Source organism: Microchirus variegatus, assembly GCF_963457635.1.
Source record: "Microchirus variegatus genome assembly, chromosome: 23".
Lineage (NCBI taxonomy): Eukaryota > Metazoa > Chordata > Actinopteri > Pleuronectiformes > Soleidae > Microchirus > Microchirus variegatus.
The window spans coordinates 4,680,727-4,702,359 of NC_139824.1; the positions used below are offsets into that span (position 1 = coordinate 4,680,727).

At 42.0% G+C, this 21,633-nt stretch overlaps 1 protein-coding gene across 1 annotated transcript; it reads right to left on the reverse strand.

Moving 5' to 3' along the window:
* Positions 1–297: 297 nt before the first annotated feature.
* On the reverse strand, positions 298–21,355 carry rnf38 (ring finger protein 38). Its single transcript, XM_083909522.1, has 13 exons — positions 21,324–21,355; positions 19,680–20,358; positions 9,398–9,459; positions 4,568–4,776; positions 3,697–4,072; positions 3,432–3,596; positions 2,949–3,119; positions 1,864–2,052; positions 1,648–1,751; positions 1,442–1,526; positions 1,198–1,319; positions 1,008–1,107; positions 298–809 (listed from the first exon to the last, which is right to left on the reverse strand). The coding sequence occupies exons 2-13, from the start codon at positions 20,278–20,280 to the stop codon at positions 747–749; spliced, it is 2,247 nt and encodes a 748-aa protein (XP_083765648.1). The 5' UTR covers positions 20,281–20,358; positions 21,324–21,355; the 3' UTR covers positions 298–746.
* Between the last annotated feature and the right edge of the window lie 278 nt (positions 21,356–21,633).

Below are 21,633 nucleotides of genomic sequence, written 5' to 3' on the forward strand. Positions count from 1 at the left end.
ATAAATGCCCCACACACACACACACACACACTCACAAACCACATATCTAAAGAAAATAAAGTATATTTTCACTGTGTACAGTGTACACCATCTTTTCCAGCCAACACACACACAGAGCTCTCATAAGAAGGAATGCAAGAATACACACATTTAAAAACGGACTGATTCGGTTCATCTACTATAATTATAATGAGTCCTGTTAAGATGACTCTGCAAAACCAAGATGTGAATGTTTAATTATAACCACAATAGTAATGAATCAAAATCATCTTTGGACTGCCAATTCTCCCTTAGGGTTTCTAGATAGACGTTTTTCCAAAACAGTCCCGTTTTGCCCATTCGTTTGTTAAAGACTGAAGGCTTCACATAATGAGTTTAAAACAAACACACACATACACAGTACTGTATTATGTCCACCTGCACGACACTGTGTTTTGCAAAGGCCAAGGAGGAACCATGAGCAGAAGGCAGAGTAGTAGTCCAAAACAGAAGGTCTAGGAAGTCCAGCAATAAAGTTAGCACGAGTCAGTGGAAAGTCACCACACCATTAAACACCGATCCCATGTGACAGTTTGTGTTGAGAAGTCGAAGAGTGAAGGAGTACTGGTCCCAGTTTATGTGGCAGAATGTGTGAGTCAAATACTGGATTATAAAAAGGACAGAAGTTCACTGATTGGTTTGTGCATCCAAATGAACAGAGTCGTAGATTGGGAGTGTTTGGTGCCGATACTGATGCGAGTCAGAGGTCACTCAGAGTCCCGCTGGACCTCAGAGGCATCGGCTCGACAGATCGGACAGGTCCGGTTAGCCTGGAAAAGTGAAGAATAAAGAGATGAAGAATAAACATAATGAAAATGTGCCAAAAAAGATCAACTTGCAAAAGACGCAACAGCTTCACTGGGATTAGTTTTTTTGCATTGATTGTAAACAAAAAGTTAATGTAGTCTTCTGGAAGTAACAAGTTCTTAAACAAGGGGGTGATACTGGATCTGAAACTCTTAACTCACCTTAAGCCACTTGTCAACACATTTTGCGTGGAACTCGTGGTTACAGGGCAGGACTCTTAGGAGCTGGCGAGACTCAAAGTCACACATACATACCACACACCTGAAAAACAAAGAGAGTTTGGTCACGTACAGACACAAACACAAGAATAAGGCCTCGCAGATAAAGTTCAAATGGCAGACTGATACTCACAGTGTTTGCTCAGACTGATGGTTGTTGGGGTTGAACCTGTATGATGGAAGCTGTTCTATATCGGCCTTAGTTAGACCACGGGGCTTGGCTTCTCCGAGACGTTCAGCGAGATTCAACAGGGCCTAAAGGTTTCAAACACAGAAGCAATGTTTAGAGACCCAAGTTTAAAACAGAGACATAAAAAAGAAATTGGAGCAACTTTACTATAACTCCAGCTGAACATTGTAGCTGCTGATGTTCTCACCTCATAGTTCTCCACCTCTCCATCATCCACATCCAGCTCTAGACTGATAGTGGGAGCCACATTTGGGGGCACAGGAAGCATTGACCTGTGGTGGGTAGTTGAAGGAACATAAGTTCAGTATACTGCTTTTTAACTCTGTGGGACACAGTCAGCACCAGAGAAGATTCACCTTTATAGTTCCAACATAAAGAAAGTGACACACTTACAGGAAGTAAGGCAGGAAGCTGGGATGGTAAGGTGATGGAGGAACTGCCTGCGGAGAGCGGTAACGCCTGCTTGTGAATCGGCGAGGCATAAAGTGGGGGTAGGGCTATGAAGAAGAGAAGAAAATCATTTTGTTTGTCCAAATTACTGAACTCTGAAAGAATAATTAAAAAGACAATACTTCATTTCATAAATTTGCCATCTGGTGAGATACTCACCACTGTGAAAAGCTCCTGTGACAGTGGATCATGGTGCGAGAGGAACTGGAGTGGGGTGGAGGGCGGCAGGTTGGTGGGAGGCTGGTGATGATGGTGATGATGGTGATGGTGGTGGGCGTAGCTGAAGCCTCCACCCACTGAAAGCTGCTCTCCCAGAAGCTCAACCTCATTTTCGATCGTCTGCAATGGCTGGGAACAAACACACTGCATTACGGATCGTGACAAATGCAGGCGTTAACGTTGCTTTATCTGTACAACAATACAATAATTCAGAACAGCTTGATTTTAACATTATATGCTGCAAAAGTTCAGATTTCAGAACTGCTGTAAATAGTGAGACACATGTTTGAGTGTCATTTAGCAACGTAAATTTAGCACTATTTTAAGACACTGTGCTGAGGTACATGTGACTGACTCGCTGGCTGCTGAAAGCATCTCCTATTGATGTACATACAAAATTGCAAAATGCTATATGCACTCTGTTCTCCATGTAGCAAATGTTTTGCTGTTCTTTTTATAATCTGCCATGAGGTTTGTTTTTGGCAAGAAATGATACCAAGTCAACTCTATAGATAGACAAGCTGCTTATCACAGGTTACAAAGTGTTAGTGCCTCCTGCTCACTGGCTGTGTTGAACTAGCACTGACACAAGCATGGACTTTTATTGAAGATAAAATGATTGCTGTATCGTTACTTGCACAAACCACCAGAAGACGAGATCAGAAAGGTCATGATATTTCATCATGTTAAGTTTTCAGCAATCATTGCAGTAGTCTAAATAATCTATATCAGTTCTATTGGCTTTGACAAGCTTCAGACAATGCTGTTATTAGCCATTTCCTGAACATGCAGAGTGCCTGGAAGAGTGCGTTCCATTAGTTGCCCCCCCCCCCACCACCAAGACCCAACAGTCTGACTATTCTGACTAATGCGTATATAGGAGACAAGAATCATAACAAAAATAAGATCATTAAAATAAAAATACTTAGATAGAGTAACATATAATTTCCTTACATTCCTTAGACAAAGAAAATGTAATTTTTAATGTAATTTCTAATTTCTAATGTAAAACATGAGTCACTTACAGATCGAGGCTGTTGTGTCTGGAAAGGCAGGAACTGTCCAGGTGTAGGGAGGTGAGGTGCGTGGTGAGAGAGATGAGGTGGAGGAGGAAGCAGGAACTGAGGGTCACTGGACAGCAGTGACGGAAAGGCATAGGGCACCGGCAAATGTTGCATTGAACATGCTTGCAGCATCTGGAAGAGAGTGAATGAGACAAGACAGTGAAAACACAAGAAATGCTTTTGAATGCAGAGTGTCTTCTATTTCTTTTCTGTGTTTTTATTTATTTTATTTTTTTTTTACTGTTGGTGACTGAATCTTGCCACAAGATGGCAGCCAAGTGCTGAAAGACTAACATGGCGGTGGATTATGTTCTGCAGGTCAGTGCTACTTAAGGCCCAATTTCCCCTCAAACATATTCTTTGAGTGAGCAGTCAAAGACACTGTACAGTACTTGATGTGCCTTTTATTAACAAACAAACTGAACACTGCTGTGTTCTACTCACCGGGTGGTAGTGTTGTCCAGTGCTGAAGACCACACTGCAGGCAGGGACCTGTTGTTGAGCAGAGCAGGTAGGGGGAAGGTGCTGACCGCTACACAAAGGTGCTGCGAGACCGTGAGGAGGGACTGGTGTCACTGTGTAGGAGACTGGTACACTCCCCTGCTGCAACTGAGGAGAAAACGATTCACAGTTGATACACAAACACACACACACAACAAAAATGACTGCTGGCTCACACTAAAGAGCAGAAAACATTGGTTACACATACCTGTTCATGCAAGTCCATAACCATGGCTCCTTGCTGTTGCTGTACTGCATGATGCTGTTGCTGATGATGGAAGGGATGGTGGTGATGAGCAGCTGGATGCAGTAGCCGCGGCGACAGGGTTGGGGGGTGGAAAGCACGGGGCTCCTCTGACCCTGCCCCACCAACACTACCAGCTGTCGGGGGCTGACCGTAGGTGCTGGGCGTGTGTGTTGGATACGTCTGGTGTGTAGAGGGATGGGGGTTGTGGTGATAGTTTTCATCCTGGAGCTCTGACGGCGACAGGCGTGGTGCAGGGCCTTGGGTGGAGGGGTGGTGGTGGGTTGGCAAATGACGCGAGGGTCTGGACAGACGACCACGCTGACGTCTTGCTGGTGGGCTATAATATAGACAGGGAGGAACAACTTGAGAATGTCGGTGGAAAGAGGCCTGGGCAATAATTAAACACAATGTACACTGGCTGAAAATATTTGGGATGTCCTGGAGAAGAATTATTGCGGCATAAATACAAAATCATGGTGTAAAAAAAATTAGCGCAACTGTCGACTGAAATACATGTTGTGACATTGCATAAGTTCATCAAAGTGATGCCATGGTGAATCAAATGCTTTTTAATTTAGTCTATGTTATGCTTTGCTCTGCGCAAACGCATATTGCAGTTCGCATTTTTTTTTATCTACAAAGAATTTCTAAACTATAAATTATCGGGTTTCTTCAACTTTCACTCCAAGACAAAAATCAATATTTAATTATCTGACACTTTATTGTGATAATTATCAAATTCGACTGATTCATAATGTTGTTGGGTTTTTTAATAACTATATCAACCAGCCCTAAATTGAACTAATTTGAATAAATTGGGGGACTGCCATACCTGCGTCTGTGCCGGGCAGGAGTGAGGCATCTTTCCTGGTGGTAGTGTGGGTGAGGGTGAGGGTGAGTTTGTCTCCGACTTGGGGGCCCTGACTCCCAGGGACGGATGGGGGGAGATGGGGTGGAAGGTGGGGGGGCGGATGAGGTAAGCTGTTCCAAAACAGACTGACTGGACAGCCTCTGGCGCTTTGGACTGGGGCTTTCCTCACTCTGCAGGGGTGAACAACGAAGAAGGACAGAAAGGAGAGAATGGACAAGGTGGGAGAGGGAATGTGAATTATGGTTAGTGAGCCATAACACTCATATCAAATAAATCAATGTTTACTATGCTTGACATTCCCTCTGGTTTACAATCCATACTACTGCATCAATAGACACAAAGTTCCTTTTGTGACTCATGGCATTTCCTGCAAGATCCAGAGTGAGTGTATACTGCATTTGTTAGCATGTGTGCACAAGAAGGAGAGCATATTTCACCACCAGCACGTAGAGGCCCTGAGGTTTCAAAGTAACTTCCTCTTGGAGTAAGGAAATGCAAACGAGAGACAAGCTCTCACAAGCCTGTGTGCGAGTCATAGTGTACATACACACCCTCCACTGGAAAGACAGATAAATCATTTCCTGGGTAAAAAAAATAAATAAATAAATTATGACACACAAAAACAATGACATAGTAAGGTATGGAGTCACCCAAGTTAGGACTGACTAGGAGTCATAATTTTCTCTTGTTTCAGTCCCATCGACTCATCTCTGAGTCACTTCACTTACAGTCAAGCAGTGACTCGCGCGCTTCGCACTTGGTGAGGCCATAACACATACACTCAACACTCATGTGTCAGTGTTTAGTCATTCTTACCCAGACCTTACTTGCGCTCTGAAGAACACAGAGGTTCTTCAAAAGAGAAACACATAATTAACATTTATACCCCCCACCCACCCCAAACTGACTAGATCCACCTCCCCTCTTTGTGGGAGAGACGCACTGTAAAAGTGTGATAAAAATGACTCAGCGGCTGTGACACACACACATACACACACACATACAGCTCAGCAACCTTGAGAGCAGTGTGATAGCTAACAGGAAACAGCTGGAGAGCAGGCAGCAGAAACACACACACAGAGGTTTATGGAAACGCCTGCAGACATGTGCAAATTCACACTCACATGGGCAGCTGCCACTGTTTGAGTTCCTCAGCCCATGAGGAACAATACATTCTCTGAAGCTGTTCAGAGTCACACTCGGCTCCTCTAACAAACCTGAGCGTCATGTATTTGTTTGAACACACTGTGCCCTAATGGTCCTAATCGCTCACTCTAAGCTTGACATAACCGGAGCTTGAGTACCTTATGGGAAAGACAAATATTACCAATGACTAAAGTTAGCTTTGACGACAAGACATAGCGATAGGAAGAAAGAAGGGAAGTAGAGATAGAGGTAGACCAATAAATCAGTTGGGCTGATTAATTGTTATCATTTAAAGGGTATATTTTATCAGATGGAGGTAAAAAAGAAAAGATGCTAAATATGAGCCAAAAAAAAACCATCATCTACTATCGGTCATTAGCTGCCCTGATTTCAGCATCGGCCATGGGAAAACTCATATCGGTCAAACTCTATTGTGTAATACCTCATTCCCATTTAAACAGGTCAACTAGAGGGAATGTGTTTAATTGGCATTCACTCCAGGATCAAATGCCTGCAAAGCATGCAGGTTTGATCGGCATTGGTGTGAATGCAAGACATGGGTGAACATGCCAATTTCTTCTTCGAAAATGAATGCATCTTGCAAAGTCTTGTTTATGCTTGCACGTGATGCTGTGAAGCGGGGCTCCGCAGACGCCCGGCACACTACGGCGACCATAAACCTAGCTTTAGGCACTATGGTATGAGGCACATTCATCAAAGTAAGAGAGACAAAATAGAAAACCACTGTATCTTTGTCATTGAACTCCATGGTGTGTTTGTTTTCAACAATTTTTGTTGGACTTTGAAACAAGCATAAAATATGCTTAAATACAAAAGGGGGGGTAGACTATTTAGAGCAGGGGTTCTCAAAGTTTTGATACCTGAGGGCCAATTTAGGTCAACAATCAGGTCAAGAAATGTTATGGGCCACCAGAAATGTTTTTGCGGGCCGCCATTGGCTCACGACCGCACTTTGTGAACCAATGATTAAGAGTGATTTATATGTGTATATATATATATATAGAGAGATATATAGAGATATAGATATATATACATATATATATATTATACATATTCAAACACACACATATTATTCTTGTTATCATCATCTATGCCCGGCATCAGTTCCACCCCCACCAATAAACCTCTCCATTCATCTGAACAACAACCCCCCTCTCAACCAACCCGACACCCCACAACCTCTACTAGCCTAGCCCCAACCCCAAAACCCTTGGGACATCTACTGTGCCCATTTTCATATCTCAGCCAGCCTCCTCCATCCCGACACCATCACCCCCCCCACACACACACAAACACACACACACCCCACACTCTCAACAACCTACTCCCATCCCCCCTTTCCTTCCATCAGATAAGCTGAATCCCTCTACAGTCCCCTATTCCTATTACCCCCTCCCCCCTTTTTTCCTGTGTGTCTATCCTGTTCGAGACCCCTGCCTGAAATGTGAGGGGACAAGACAAGACGTTCCTGGATGGGACACACACACACACACACACACACAGTCTGTCTTAACACATGCAGACTATTGCCCATTAGTATGAAAGTTTGATGGGCCTGTCTGCCCGTGTTAGTGGGAAGGAGGTGGTGTCAGACAAAGACATGTGTATTAAGTGTCCTCAAGCAATGTAGCCTTGTGTTTTAATAGTGTGCACAAACACACAGACCTCTGGTCCAAATGGGTTTTACACTAAAGCCAAAATATATGTACAGATATACTGGATTTGTTAAAAAAGACGCTCTCTTTCAAAGGCTGAACACGTGTACAAACATACACACTAGTGACTACCAGCATTGGGCAGAAACAGTCCAAACTGCTCTATGGGTGATATTACAGTGCATTCAGTAATGTTCACAGTGTAGAGACCACACACACACACACAGACACACACAGACACAGACACACACACCCTACCATCCCTTTTACTCTGTCCACATTCACTAGGTGTACAGTACACAGCAGGCTGAACAGACATCCTGAAGCACGAGTGCAGACACACCCTTCCATGTTCTTTTTCACTGTGTCCACATTTGGGATAAGCATGCATCCACTTGCACACACAGCCTGTGACTGTGCACAGCAGCTGTTGTGGCTTCGCTGTCATTGCTGAGAACCAAAATAAAGAGCAGCCCACAGAGTACAGTACGACTGAGGCCACTTTCCTTTTCACCAGCGTGCATGCCCTAGAAATTCTGCAAGAAAATACGCACACTGAGAAAATGGTGATTTACTTTTACATGGCTTTCACTATAATGCTCAAACACTTTTCCCTCCCCCACTTATTTTCCTTCCATCAACTAGATTTCAAAGCTCATTTTGTTTCCTCTGCCACTGTTCCTCCCTTCCTTCCCCTCCCTCCCTCCTTTCCCCTTCACTCCCTCCAAGCAAGTCCCACAGCTGGAGGTGAAATCATTAGCAATACCCCCCTCCCTAGTTTTGGCCTTGCCTCCTCCCCTCCTAACCCTCTCTCCCTCCAAGCCTGCTGCAACACCTTCCTCAGCATCTTGCCTTTCCTCTTCCCCTTTTTAGTTCATCTCCCTTCTGTTCACACAGTCCTTCACTTTTTTCATTTAATATTGCCATCACCGATATGACAGTGAAACCTATTTTATAAAAAGTTATATGATGATGAAATCTGAAAAATGTAACACTGTGAAAATCAAGCATACTATAGATAGCCATCTAGAAGAAAATATGTGTTAAATGCAACTACAGGGCATTTAACTAAAGCTGCATATAGAGAACATAGGTGGTAGCAACAGGTTTATGCACAAACAAGGATAACCAAATCATTACTAAACATACTTGTAAATCAGAGTTTCCATTTGTAAACTGCACTGTTTGAGTTTCTAAATGAGGAACTTGTCAATAACAGTCCACCAAAGAAACTACACAATGAACAGACTGCAAGCATGACATCGGGAACATCAGGCTTTTCTGGGAGCTGCAGTTTCCATTCAAAAAAAATATATGATTTAAATTTTAAAAAAGAACTGTCATTTTAGTATTTCAGCACTGATGTTCTTTCATTCGTTTTGATTATTAAAAAATTATGTCTATGAATGCTAGTGAATTATGATGATTTTTAAATGAATACTAGCATAAAATAAACATTTCAAACACCATTTCCAAATGGTGGGAATAATTTGTATATCAGAGACACAAAATACAGAAAAAAACACAATTTAACTATTAATATTTTCTATTGTATCTGCTCATCCTTAGAACAAATTGGTAAGCTATTTTTCCAGCAAGGTTCACACTAAGAAATCAGTAGTTGACATTCAATATCAGTACAAAATAGAGGTCAAGAGGAAAAGCATGATATGCATGACTCGCAGTAAGTCAACATCATGTCTTTTAGATATGATGGGGCAGTACGTTTCAAACAAAACAAATATCAAGTCACATTTACTGTCTATAACACAGCCTCCGTGTACACAGCATGTGTACAGACGTTAAAAGGATCTTGTCTGGTTCTGTGTATTGGAAAATTAATCCAGTATCATCTGAGAGAAGGTTTTGTCCAACACGGCAAAGCATGATCTCAATTAGGGGCCACGGTAATGTGAAGCACAAAAACAACCAACAATGTTGGCATGAAAATTAAATGTGTGTGGCTCACCTTATCACTTTCCTCTCCATACGCATGGTCGGGGTGACAGTGGTAGGATCCTCCAGAGGCACCTACAGAGGGGGGACATAGTACAAGAGGACACACAGTGAGATTAAAAACAAAACCTTTAAATTTTTAAACAGTTTTATATTTGTATTTGCTCACGGGTCTTTGGTGTTGGATCATTATCGTAAAAATCTTGGTTTTACAAAATAAAACCTATTACCCGAGTTGTACATTCACTAATATCACATAGAAATACTGTAATTTTCAACAATGTAATGTAATGCTTTCGTCAGTTAACATGATAATGACAATATTGCAAGGCTGCAGCTGTTTTAGAAGGAGCAAATGTAAATCAAACTGCAATAATATTCTGAATAACCGATCCTATTGTTCTACAATTTCCAATATTTACATGAGCACAGATCCTTACACCATTGACAAGTGTTATTCTGTTTTGTGCAAGTGTGATTGTAACTGAATTAATTACAGCGTTGGGTTATTATTTCACATTTCAATATAAACACCACATCGGTACCATTTGTTGAAACTGATAGCACCATTCCACCCATGCACAGTGGGGAGTCCCCTGTTTATCTAAATCCACTATATTTAATCCTTTTGGTTTTTTTTTGTTCCAATACAACTTGGATATGAATTCACAATAGCAAAAAAAAGTTTGTGAGGGGGCTGCTGGCCATGTGTACCAAACTAAAGTGACTGAAACACATATGCTATACTGGTGTCTCAGATCAGAGGCAGTAGATGATGTGCGCACGCACACACACACGCGCGATAAACACAGTAATCCAGGATTAGAGAAGCTTTCTGATGATACCGCTTCTTGCATCATGGCTAAGACTTTTACTCTTTTTGTTTTCTCACAATCCTTTCATCTTTTTATTGTCTTTTCTATTTATTCTATGCTTTTGTTCCCCCCCCGTTTGTCATAGGCAAGTCTTTAGCAGCTAGGGACGTCCTCACCACAGATGGTGGCAGTGATATATACTCCAAGGGTAACCACTCCCAAGAGCAACCCAGACAAGGCTACCTTCACGACTGAGATGAAGAAAGCTTAACAAGAGGGGAGTAGATGCAAAACAGGCGTTTTAAAGAGAATTTTTCACCTCTCAGCAGTTTGTGGGATTTTTCCTGCTCACAGCCTCTCTGTTTGAAAATAAAGCTATGATTGACAACAAAGAAGAGAGGGAGAAGAAAGAGACAGAAGACACAGGCAGATTGAGGTTTTCATAACTGAATTTCTCAATCCTTCCTCTCTTCATCTCAATCACTCTTCTTATACTGCATACACGCGGTATGTGTTAATAGTCAAAACACAGAGGTGAATAAAGCTTATATTAGTACAGTGGAGGGCAGCTAACAGGCCATTTTCATCAAAATGACTTGGGACAGACAACAAACTTGCTGGCTGCATAGAGCTTTTCTCTACCAACGCTCATTCACTCATCACAATAGGCAAAAATCCAGCTCCCTTGCTGAATATGGTCTCCCTTGCACAACGTCATTGAGTCAGAGACGAGTCACTCAGATGGAGTCATTCACACTCAGTCACTCTATGAAGCACAACACAGAAGCCACAGAACAGGTTTAAATGTTTTTGATGACATCATATGCCCTGTTGAACAGTGCACACAATATGGTTTCTACACTTATGGTCACAAGGACAGTTGAATAATAAGATTACGGTGTGGAATTATTTCTCCTGCATTTAGGGAATATTAAAGGAAGCTAATATGGATGCTTTCTCATGTATGACCTCATTTGTAGAGACCAGGGATTCAGCACAGCAAGGGGTTTTCCTGAATCACTGTCCCCATGCTGAGACAGGGTCACTGTTGAGATTCATATGTAATACTATTATTACATGGGTGTTTGTGGAGTCCCCTTCCCCTATATTTATATGCAGGTGTTCTGCCCCAGTATATTGGTCTATAAGGAATTTAAGAGAATCAAATTTTCTTTTGTCTTTTAGCTAAATTAAAAGTGTTAGCGATGTGAAAAAGTATCAAATTTCACATCACCATAAAAAACAACGCAAGCTTAGATGCTTTAAAATGAACGGAATTGACCACAACAGACAGCCAGGTTGTAAATGTCTAAACACCTACAGTCAGGTCCATAAATATATTGGGACATCGACACAATTCTCTTCTTTTTGGCTCTATACACCACTACAATGGATTTGAAATGAAACGAACAAGATGTGCTTTAACTGCACACTTTCAGCTTTAATTTGACCAAGTAACCAAGTATTAAACAATGAAATTTGATTTATGATTGTTTAGTTTGTCCCATTACTTTTGGTAACCTAAAAAGTGGGAGGCACATATAGAAAGTGTGGTAATTCCTACACTGTTGAACTGATTTGGATGTACATACCCTCAAAATAAAGCTGAAAGTGTGCATTTTAAGCACATCTTGTTCGTTTCATATCAAATTGTTTGTGGTGTATAGAGCCAAAAAGAAGATAATTGTGTCGATGTCCCAATATTTATGGACTTGACTGAAGATGAGATCAGATAGTATTAGAGTAACTAGTCGTATCCGATGATCGAGGAGATGCTAGTTTTGACAGTCACAGTAGATTTGGCAGGAACATAATACACATTAAAATGATGTTGCCACAATACAGTCATAAAGAGAGTCAGACTGCATTGTGATATGCTATATAAACCAGACAGCTAATATTATGATAGAAAATGTTCAGACACAAGATTAAGATGAATATGACTAAAAAAAGTTACAAGTTACATAAGAGTGTGCTGCTCAAGTAAATGAATATGTGCAAGCAAACAGAAAACCCAATCAATATTTGCTGCTGTGAGTTTTAATTTAAAAAGTGGAGAGTAATTCAAATGTAGAGGGTGAATATGGAGATTAAGCAATCAGGAATAGTTAAGTAACAATTAAAAGAGCAAATGGATTTTTTTGCAGACAGCATAAAACCATCCCCATTTTCTCCACACCTTGACTTAAAAACCCACAAGTTGCATGATCCTCTGTTGTTCAACAGGCAACTGGTACGAGTAAAGGGGGTGAGAGAGAAAGAACAAGAACAGGGCAATAGAGGTGGGAGGTGAGGATGACGAGGGGTGAGAAGAAGAGGAAAAATGTGGGACAAGAAGTGAGTAAAGTGGAAGTAAAAGAGGCAAAAGACAAGGTTAGAAACTTGTATGAGAGGGTGAGAGCACTGAGGAGGAAAGAGAGATAGGAAAAGGAAAAGATGGGAGGAAAAGCATGAGTGTGAGAGAAAGAGAGAGAGGGAGAGAGGGTGGGGGTTGTGGCTTCCCCTCTTGACTGCTATTGATTTTCTGTAAGCCTCAGAGTGCATCAGCTATTTCTATCCATTTCCTCCACTTCTCCCTCCCTTTCTCACCCACCTCCCTCCCCCACTGCAGTGTGCTCAGACACCCTCCTCACACATCCTCCTCCTCCTCCTCCTCCTCCTCCTCACACTCTCCATCACTTCATCACCATCCCTCCCTGCCACCAATCTATTTCCCTATCTGCCGGCCTGTCTCTCTCCCATATATCCCCGCTGCTCTATCTCACAGCATCCACATTTCCTTGCTTTGCCTATCGCACCATCTCTTTCCATGAGCTCCATCGCCCTCTCTCCCACCGCCTCCATTAAATTACCTACTACCCTCTCAAGTCAAAACAGAAACACACAGAAGAAAGTGGGTGAACAGCAAAGCTGGCTGGACAGATAAGTTGATAGATAAGTGACAGTTGTACTTAAATCACCAGCTCCACGGTAACAAATGGGAAAATGGACAGAAACCTTGTTGGCTGCTGTTGGACTTGTACCAATTTACATAATATATACAGAAGGTAAAGGCAATTTCACTCAAGCATATGTGCACGGAACACACACATATATGCACACACCTCTTACATCACCCCGCCCCCTGAACACATGTCACAGCGCACTTCACACCCTAACGCAAAGCAGAGTCAAGTAACAAGCTGCCATACAGGCTTAAAATAGGCGGGCATGTAACGTCTGCCCAGCCATTACCTGCCTTACACTGTTCGTGTGTGTGTGTGTGTGTGCGCGTGTGCATGAACAATACACAATACTATAAAAATGAGAATCATTCTGCCACTCTACCATGCCCTGTCCTCCATCTATTTACTGGTTTCCCTTTCCTCATTATCTTTATCTATGTCCTGTTACTGCTTCACACAATTCTGCACTTTTTTTATTAAGTCTGAATATCCCCATCTGTGAATATGCATCAGTCTTTGCACAAAAATGTACTTTATGTATAGGCAGGAGCACCAATTAATCAGGTTGATATTTACATGTTTATTATTATTATTTATTAAAAAGCCAATTTAATTACAGTTCTCAGTGATAATGTAACAAATCATTTCTTAAAATGTTCTGCCACATTGTGGGAAAAATGTGGCTCTGTTTTTCAAGTGTTTGTTATTTTCTGTACATAAAGAAGTTTAAAATGACAGGAAACAGGCTTCTTGAACTTTCAGGAGCAAATATGCTAATGTGAACATGTTTTCAGATAAGTTAACCAGCTCTTCCAATAACTAATTTGAATCTAGTCGTTACAGATTGCTTGCTTTTAGAACACACAGATTATACCCGACTGACAACATTATAAGCTGCAGTTCCGTAGTATAATGTAGTGTTATGTAGTATATTAGGCAAAGTGGTTGACACGTCTACAAAATGTAATGATTTAACATATTAACTTTATGTGATTTTACTATACTTCTGTCAACTTCTTTGCAAACTGACAAAAGAAAGTTTATATGATGACATCATTCTATATGTATATACATTGCATGTTTCTGACAGTGCTGTTCCCAGCCCACCCAGGCAGTGGATAAACATGGGGTTTGCACACATACACACACATTATACGTGCAACAAGCCAAACCTTCACACTCCTTTCCCAGCTCTCCTCCCTCAATCTCGGGCATCCTCCCTTTCCCCGATGAAATACAGACACGAGCTAAGAGAGTGTCGGTAAAGTGAAGGACAGAAAGCCAGAGACAGATGTGTCTAACCTCTATTCTCTCATCATAAATCTCAACATCACTACAACCACAAAATGAGCCATTAACTCATTTACAGCATCAGCTCATAAGAGGAGAGTTTGTAAGAAATTACCCTTTTCAGTGTCTTTGGGGTAACTCATGCACAATTCCTTCAGTGGACCACGTGCCAACATCAATAACGGCATAGAAATTGAAAGAAAAACTATCCCATTTCATATCAAGTGATGCTTATATTAAAGCTATACTTACCTTTCTTGCATTTTAACACTTTTGTTTGGTAATCTTAAATTGCTCCTAATATGTGTATGGGGGGTTTATCTTACGCTAAAACATACCCAGAAGGTTTTGAAACTCATCATTATTTATTTATCATATTATTATGATAAAAGTATGACCAATTAAAAAAATTCGGACCGAATAAAATCATTCGCCGAGCCAGCTGTCCGTCTTCTGTCGTGCATAGCCGCTGCCGTTCCACCTTGGAGGGTGGGACTTTGAGGGAGGCGGAGGTGTTCATGTTCAAATGTTTACTAAGTGCTGTGAGACATGCAAGAAAGGCAAGTATAACTTTAATACTTAACTTGTCACTTTATAAAACCAGAGGGAAAACACGTGCACACACGGTTGCTCCGTCTTTAACCCAAGTTCAATTCAATTTCAATAAGTATAATGCCAATTTATAACATACATTATCTCAAGGCACTTTACACGGTAAGGTCAAGACCGTACAGTTATTATCATCAGGAAACCCACAAGGGACACAACAAGCAAGAACTTGGCAACAGTGGAGAGTGAAAAATTCCCTTTTAACGGGAAAACATTTCTGACCAAACCAGACTCGGAATGTATGGTCATCTACCTTAAAACGGATGGGGTAAAAGAGGAGAAAAAGGAGGGGGAAGGGGGCTAGCAAAAAAGTGGTGGGTAAAAATCAGAATGGAAAGTAGATAAGAAGATACAGCGAGGGAGAGCAGGACCATGCAAGTCTACAGAAGAGTGTCTATGACAGTAAAGCCCTGAATCTTACAGCACATAAACTGTGCTGTGATGGTGAACACATTGGGGCAGGGATGTTTTCCCACATTTGTACAACTAACAAACATCTCATCGAGACCTCAACCCACCTACTCAGACTTGCAGAAGTGCTTGTCATTTCACTTTGCAGAACTGTTACCAAAAAGGCAGAGAGAGGTGAAGAGGTGACATTATAACAACAAGCAAAAACTGTTGAGACAGAAAAGCAACTGAAAGTTCAATTTCAACAATGAGAAAAAGAAATTGCAGACATAGTTAGGGCCTGTCCACACAGAAACAAGTTTAGGTCAATATGCATACTTTTTTGAATGTATTCCTGGAATGTTAAGGTGAGCTTTAATTGATGATCTCACAAGTTCCGTCATCTGTATACTCATTGAGTATGTCAGGGATGCAAGATGGAGCTTGGCCATTTACAGACTTTGAAACAAAAAGTATATTTTCTATGCCTCTTTACTATACTTAAATACCAACAACATACAGTATGTTTCAGTATAACATACAGCTCCAAACAGCAAACAGCTATCTACAAGGCGTGCTTCCTCTTTGCGCCATTTATTTATTTTTAACCATTATTTAACCAAATAAAACACAAAATAAGACTGACAAAAATATACACAATGCACAACCTCTTCCCTAAAACATGTTCACATCCTTGCTTTTGCCATTTTGTCCTGTGCTTTCAATATAATGATTCCACTCTAACTGTTAGTCTATGTTTGTGTTGCACCTAAATTTGATTGAAGTCATGCACCACACTTTCTACATGAAATTTTGCAACTACCAAACTGGCCCATAAGGTTTTGTTTTCCAAACAATGCTTACAGTATATTCCTCTTCACCAGTTTAGATTACAGACATACTGACCATATTTTCTCTATATTGACCTCAAGAGGCTTTTAGTAACCTTAGACATTATTGAATGCATTGGATTCAGAGCTGATTTCAGGTCACTCTTGTCTCTCTCCTCCAGGTCTTGCCGACCAAAGTGACTGCTTTGTTGTTTACTCGGAGTGACGGCTGCTACTTGGTCAATCCATGTGAAAGAGTTTCCAATCAAACTGGAGGGGGTTGCCTGGGCGACAAGACAAAGAAACGTTTTAAAAAAGAAACGGAGTACATGTTTCCACCTGTTGTAGACAGAGGGATGGAGAGCACAAAAGTGGAGTGGACGGATAAAGGTAGAGTGGCAAGAGCGTCTGTCCCTCTGCGTCTTTGGGCAATGCATTAAAACGATCCCTCCATTAGACAAATGTGAGGGAGGAGGCCATAGAAAATGGACCGCAGGGGTACAGAAAGGGTTGACTGATCCAAAGGGGAGGGAGAAATAAATGTGCAGACAGGCTGTGACCGAGGTGGGTCAGAGTCAGGATAGGATATCAACTGCTACAGAGGATGTTTTTATCCACTTGGACCAATCTGGCACCCGTATTAAGTATTTCAGTGGACTCTTTTGCTTAAGTGCTTCTAAATTATATGTGCCTCCTTTTTCACACATTCAGCCTAAACTTTGCGGACCGGAGCCGTGTTAACTCTTTTTTTTTTTTTTTACCCCATTACCCATATTCATTTCCCAACATGGTGGACAAAGTCATGTGAATCCTGCCTGAGAAAGAATGATGAAAAGAAATGTCAGTGCTACAACCAGTATGAACAGGCATGAAAGAGAAAGGCACTGAAAGGGGGGAAAAGGGGCCACAAGAGTTAGAACAGACTACAATGAGAGGAGGCACAGAGAGGGATTGAACAGTACAAGATATCATTAGCTTTCATGCTCAATGCAGGTGACCAGCACAGAAAGAATGGCCCAAGTATCTCTCTTGCTTTCACTCCACCAACAAGCAGGTCCCATTTTTGGAGTGGAAAAAGGGTCTAATAAAAGGTGTGCTGTGTTGAGAAAGGCAAGCTAACCAGCTGCCTCACTTGAATTAGAGATTATTTAATTATAAATTAGCTCTAACGTTTCCATTGACTACATTAGTAATGTTAATACAATTAAGTAATTTTGTAATTAAAATAAATTATTGCATGTTTGCTGCCGGACTGAAGCTTCACAGCTACCAAAAAGAATGAGTGTATGTTCTTGTGTTTTTGATAAACATCAGATTTCCTAAACCCCCATAACTTTTACATACAAATACCATATTTAAAAACCTCCAGTGTTTTCCAAACTACTGCTCTTTTTGGTGCTCTGCAACTCCGATTGAATTAAAATTAGCCAAAATAATGAGTGGGCGTCCATAAAATTTCACGCGAGTGCCTGCCCCTCTTGATTGAAATCAATGTGGATGGAAATACTATACAGTCATTCTATCCATTGATTTGTCCTATCCAACATGTCATAGCCAGGGCACTGTGAAAGAGTTTGGGTCACAGGTCATAGCAAACCACCCATCTCTGATGATGGCTCGATCATTTCCTCTGGTGATGCTGTGTGACTTGGGAAATGGATCTCTTTTTCGTGTCTCTCCAACACAAACATATGGAGAGCTTGATTTCCCTACAACCCAGTAGGCCTTCACAAAGCTAGACATATAAGACACACATTGTGTGCCAGCCTTAAGGCTGGGAGTGTAGAAAGGACCTTTGTTCGATTTTATTTTAAACTGTTTAGGTTTGTCTTGCATTCACTCTCCCAGACAGGTAATTCCAGTCTCAGAACACAGTTATTTAACAGATACCCCCTTTCAATGGGAATCCACTGGACCTTAGGTGACTAAGCTTACCATTGTATGGATTCTGTGTTCCTGGTTTTAGCCTGACAGAGTCACCCAGTAGGAGATGACTCCAGCATGTGTGACAACTCAGTCCACCGTGCAGAAACAGTGAGAGAAGTTAGCTATCCACCAGAAGGTTTTGGGTAAGTGGCCATAAATGTCCTTTTTACATTCAAGCCATTACATTTGTTTAATATTTTAAAATGTAGCACATAGAAAACCCACAAAGAAGAACCAAGATACTGTTTTAGAAGTAAAACCTACTGCTCACAAAACCTTACAATTTCCCCACCACAGTGCTATGCAGATACACTCACTCAGCTCTGATAGTTTTGCTCGACAGAGCCCGATTTCACATTAAGGACAAGGCACACGATTTGTGCAATAACATACACAAAAAAAAAATCACAAAATGTTACGCACTGTGGCTTTATCCTATATACTTTAAAGTGTATATTGAAATCTCTCCTAACATTTCAAGTTGTTCTTTGTTTTTATTATTGCGAAAGCACCACAGGACACAACTAACCACCAGGCACTTTTTTTTTAACCTGCAAAGCCTGTTAGGACTGCTCAAGAAAGAAAAAGCTTTCCCACAGCATTGCTGAATGTGAAACTCTAGCTGTGCCGTGCAGTGTCTGTTATGGATAGGCTGCACTGCATTTGCTGTGTGATAGTGCCCTCACACGTATTCTACACCCAGCATCAGCCTGTGCTCACTTTTGCTTTACAGTGAGGCACAAATATGAAAGCGTTGCTTACCCACATACTTCATGTCTAAAACAGTATGTACTGAGCTGATTTGTTCATTGCTAGAAGCAATGCCAAAACCTTTTTGGGTGTAACAAATAGCACTACACCAAGTGAGAATTAACAACACTATGATGTGTGTGCGTTAATAGAAAAAAAAACTCATCCATTCAATGAGCTATACATGACTGTGCTTACAATGAACATGAGTGTCACCACAGAAAAATGAGTGTATCCGTTTTATTTTTGTTTGCAACTTTACAATTATTAGTCTGTGATGCCAAACCTGTAAGATATCTATTATCGATATACCATTTGCCAAATAGAGACAAAGATTGCCCTGTACATGATGTAATGCTGGTTACCTAGCTACATCAATATTTATGCATTTGACTAAACGTAGACGAGCAACAGTGCCTTTAGAAGCGCATTCTGGGTGACTTAACTAAGTAAAGCAGTTAAATAAGCTTGAGGCTACCCCCAGTCCACACCACAGACTCCTGTTGTGCATTTACCAACTGTATGTGCCAAATGTGCTCCACATTCACTCTCCGTGGCATTTCACATAAAACCCCCGTTTAATTAAAACACAACTGTTTTCAGTTCACACACACTTCAGACGCAACAGCCTCCTTCGTCTCTCAATTTGCCTTCGTGGTTTTAAATAAACACTTCTATCACTTGTATTTGGTCAAGGATACCCGGGCAGCCAATGTCAGTAATAAGTGGGGGTTATTTACCTGCCGCTGGGATGCGGTGCGCTCCGGGAACGGAAGAAAGCCTCTGAAAGCCGGGAGAAGCGTTACTTCCTGGGGCTCGCTGCTGGTTGTCGGAGTGGATGTTGTGAGCTCCCAATGGTGCGCAAGCGGCGCCGTGCTGTTGCTGCTGCTGTGGATGTAGTTGCTGCTGGTGATGATGGTGTTGGTGGTGATGGTTAGATCCCATGACTGCGCTGCCGGTAAAACCTGTGCCACTCGCACCTCCGTACTGCTGGTAATATCCTGAGCGAGAACGCGATCGAGTCCTTGGGGGCTCCATGGCCATTTGGTGGGAGTGAAGGTGGTGTATCAGGAAAGATGAAGACGGGGTTGGAGACTGCGGCGGAGAGCCGTTGGTGGATCCGGGCTGTACAAAGCCCCTAGCGCCGCTCTGGCTGTAACTATAGCCCCCGAGTCCTCTGCCCCCCTCCGCGCCCCCGTACTCTGTTCGCTCCGCCGACACCGCCGCCCCCGCCTCGTCAAATAAATCAGCCCCTTTAGGGATAGGCTCCGGAGTGGAGGGCAGCCGGGGGCAAACTCTAGGCTCCTGGGTCGTTGGCTGTCCAGCGGTTGCGATTGGCATTTCCTTTCGGGGGATTTCCTCTGTTTTTCTCTTCTGCGTTTTCCTCTCGTTTCCCCTCACAGAAGAAGCTTTTATTCACTGGTTAAAACACAATGATACAAAGGGAGAACATGACTGTTAAACCCGAGCAGAAGGAGGTGCTGCTTTATTGATTGATATCAAAACAGTCATCACGCTGAACTGTTTACACAACTACTCCATGGTAACTACCAGGGTTTGTTCTGACAAGCATGTGTATTCTAACTTTGAACCAGCGACTTCCCTGAAGTTTATCAACGTTGCTTAACAGCATTAATGCCCAAACTGGTTCAACAACTAAGTAACGACGTCTCTTTTTGAAAGTGGCGATATAAACTTAACCCAAACGTGTGTCGAGTGCGGAACTTGGGTGTTTGTTTCATTTAACCTCTTCCACAATATTAAATAATGTGTCTCAGCGACGTTTAGTCCAAAACAACCGGTACGGCCATGGCTCGCTAGCTCACAGGAGGCTAACATCGTGGGGGTATGCTAACGTTAATGCGTATAAACCCGTTCGTACGCAAATCCCAGCCCCACGGCAACCGCATTATCACACCCGACTATTTACACATAACCACATCTATCCCCAAACTGAGTTTCAAGCAACTTTACCCACTTTAATAACAATTTAAACTTGTTCAGCCGGTCGACGTAACGCCGTTCGCTAGCCTGGCAAACCCTCCTCCTCCGTGGACTAACACAGAGAAGAAGAAAAAAACATAGCCACTCACGCATCAGAGCCATTTAAAAATGTTCTAGTTTTCAGAGTGGAAAAACTAAGACATGCTTTTCATCAAAACTTATTCGATGCGATTTGATTGAGATGGCGTTCCGTCAATGTTTCTCGACTGGAAACAGCAAAGGCACAGTGAGAGAGAGATAAAGTGGTTAACCTAAAACATCACAAAGAAAGAGCCACGGCTAAAATTAACAACAATCTTAAAGCAACAACCCCGCGTTTGACTCTACCACTGAAACCAGCTCTAATTCCCTGCGCCAAGTGGTTTTAAAACACGGCTTACCTTCTATGTGCTCTCCTCGGCTGAGCCCCTGACGCGGATCCGTCGTTGGTGTGGTGAGACCTGCGTGAGTCTCTGTGAGTGTGTGTGTGTGAGCCCAGTGTTCGCTCGGTGTCAGCGTGAAATGTGACAGACCGTCAACGCTCAAGTCGGATTTCACCAGACCCGCCCAATCGATACCAGACAACACCAAGCGTTTGTAGTTTTTTGCCAGTATGCACGTTTCTTACTCACACAAAGAGCATAAAAGGAGCTCGAAGAATAGCCCAAAGTAATACATATTGGGTTTGTTTAGTCACCTCCCATGAAATAG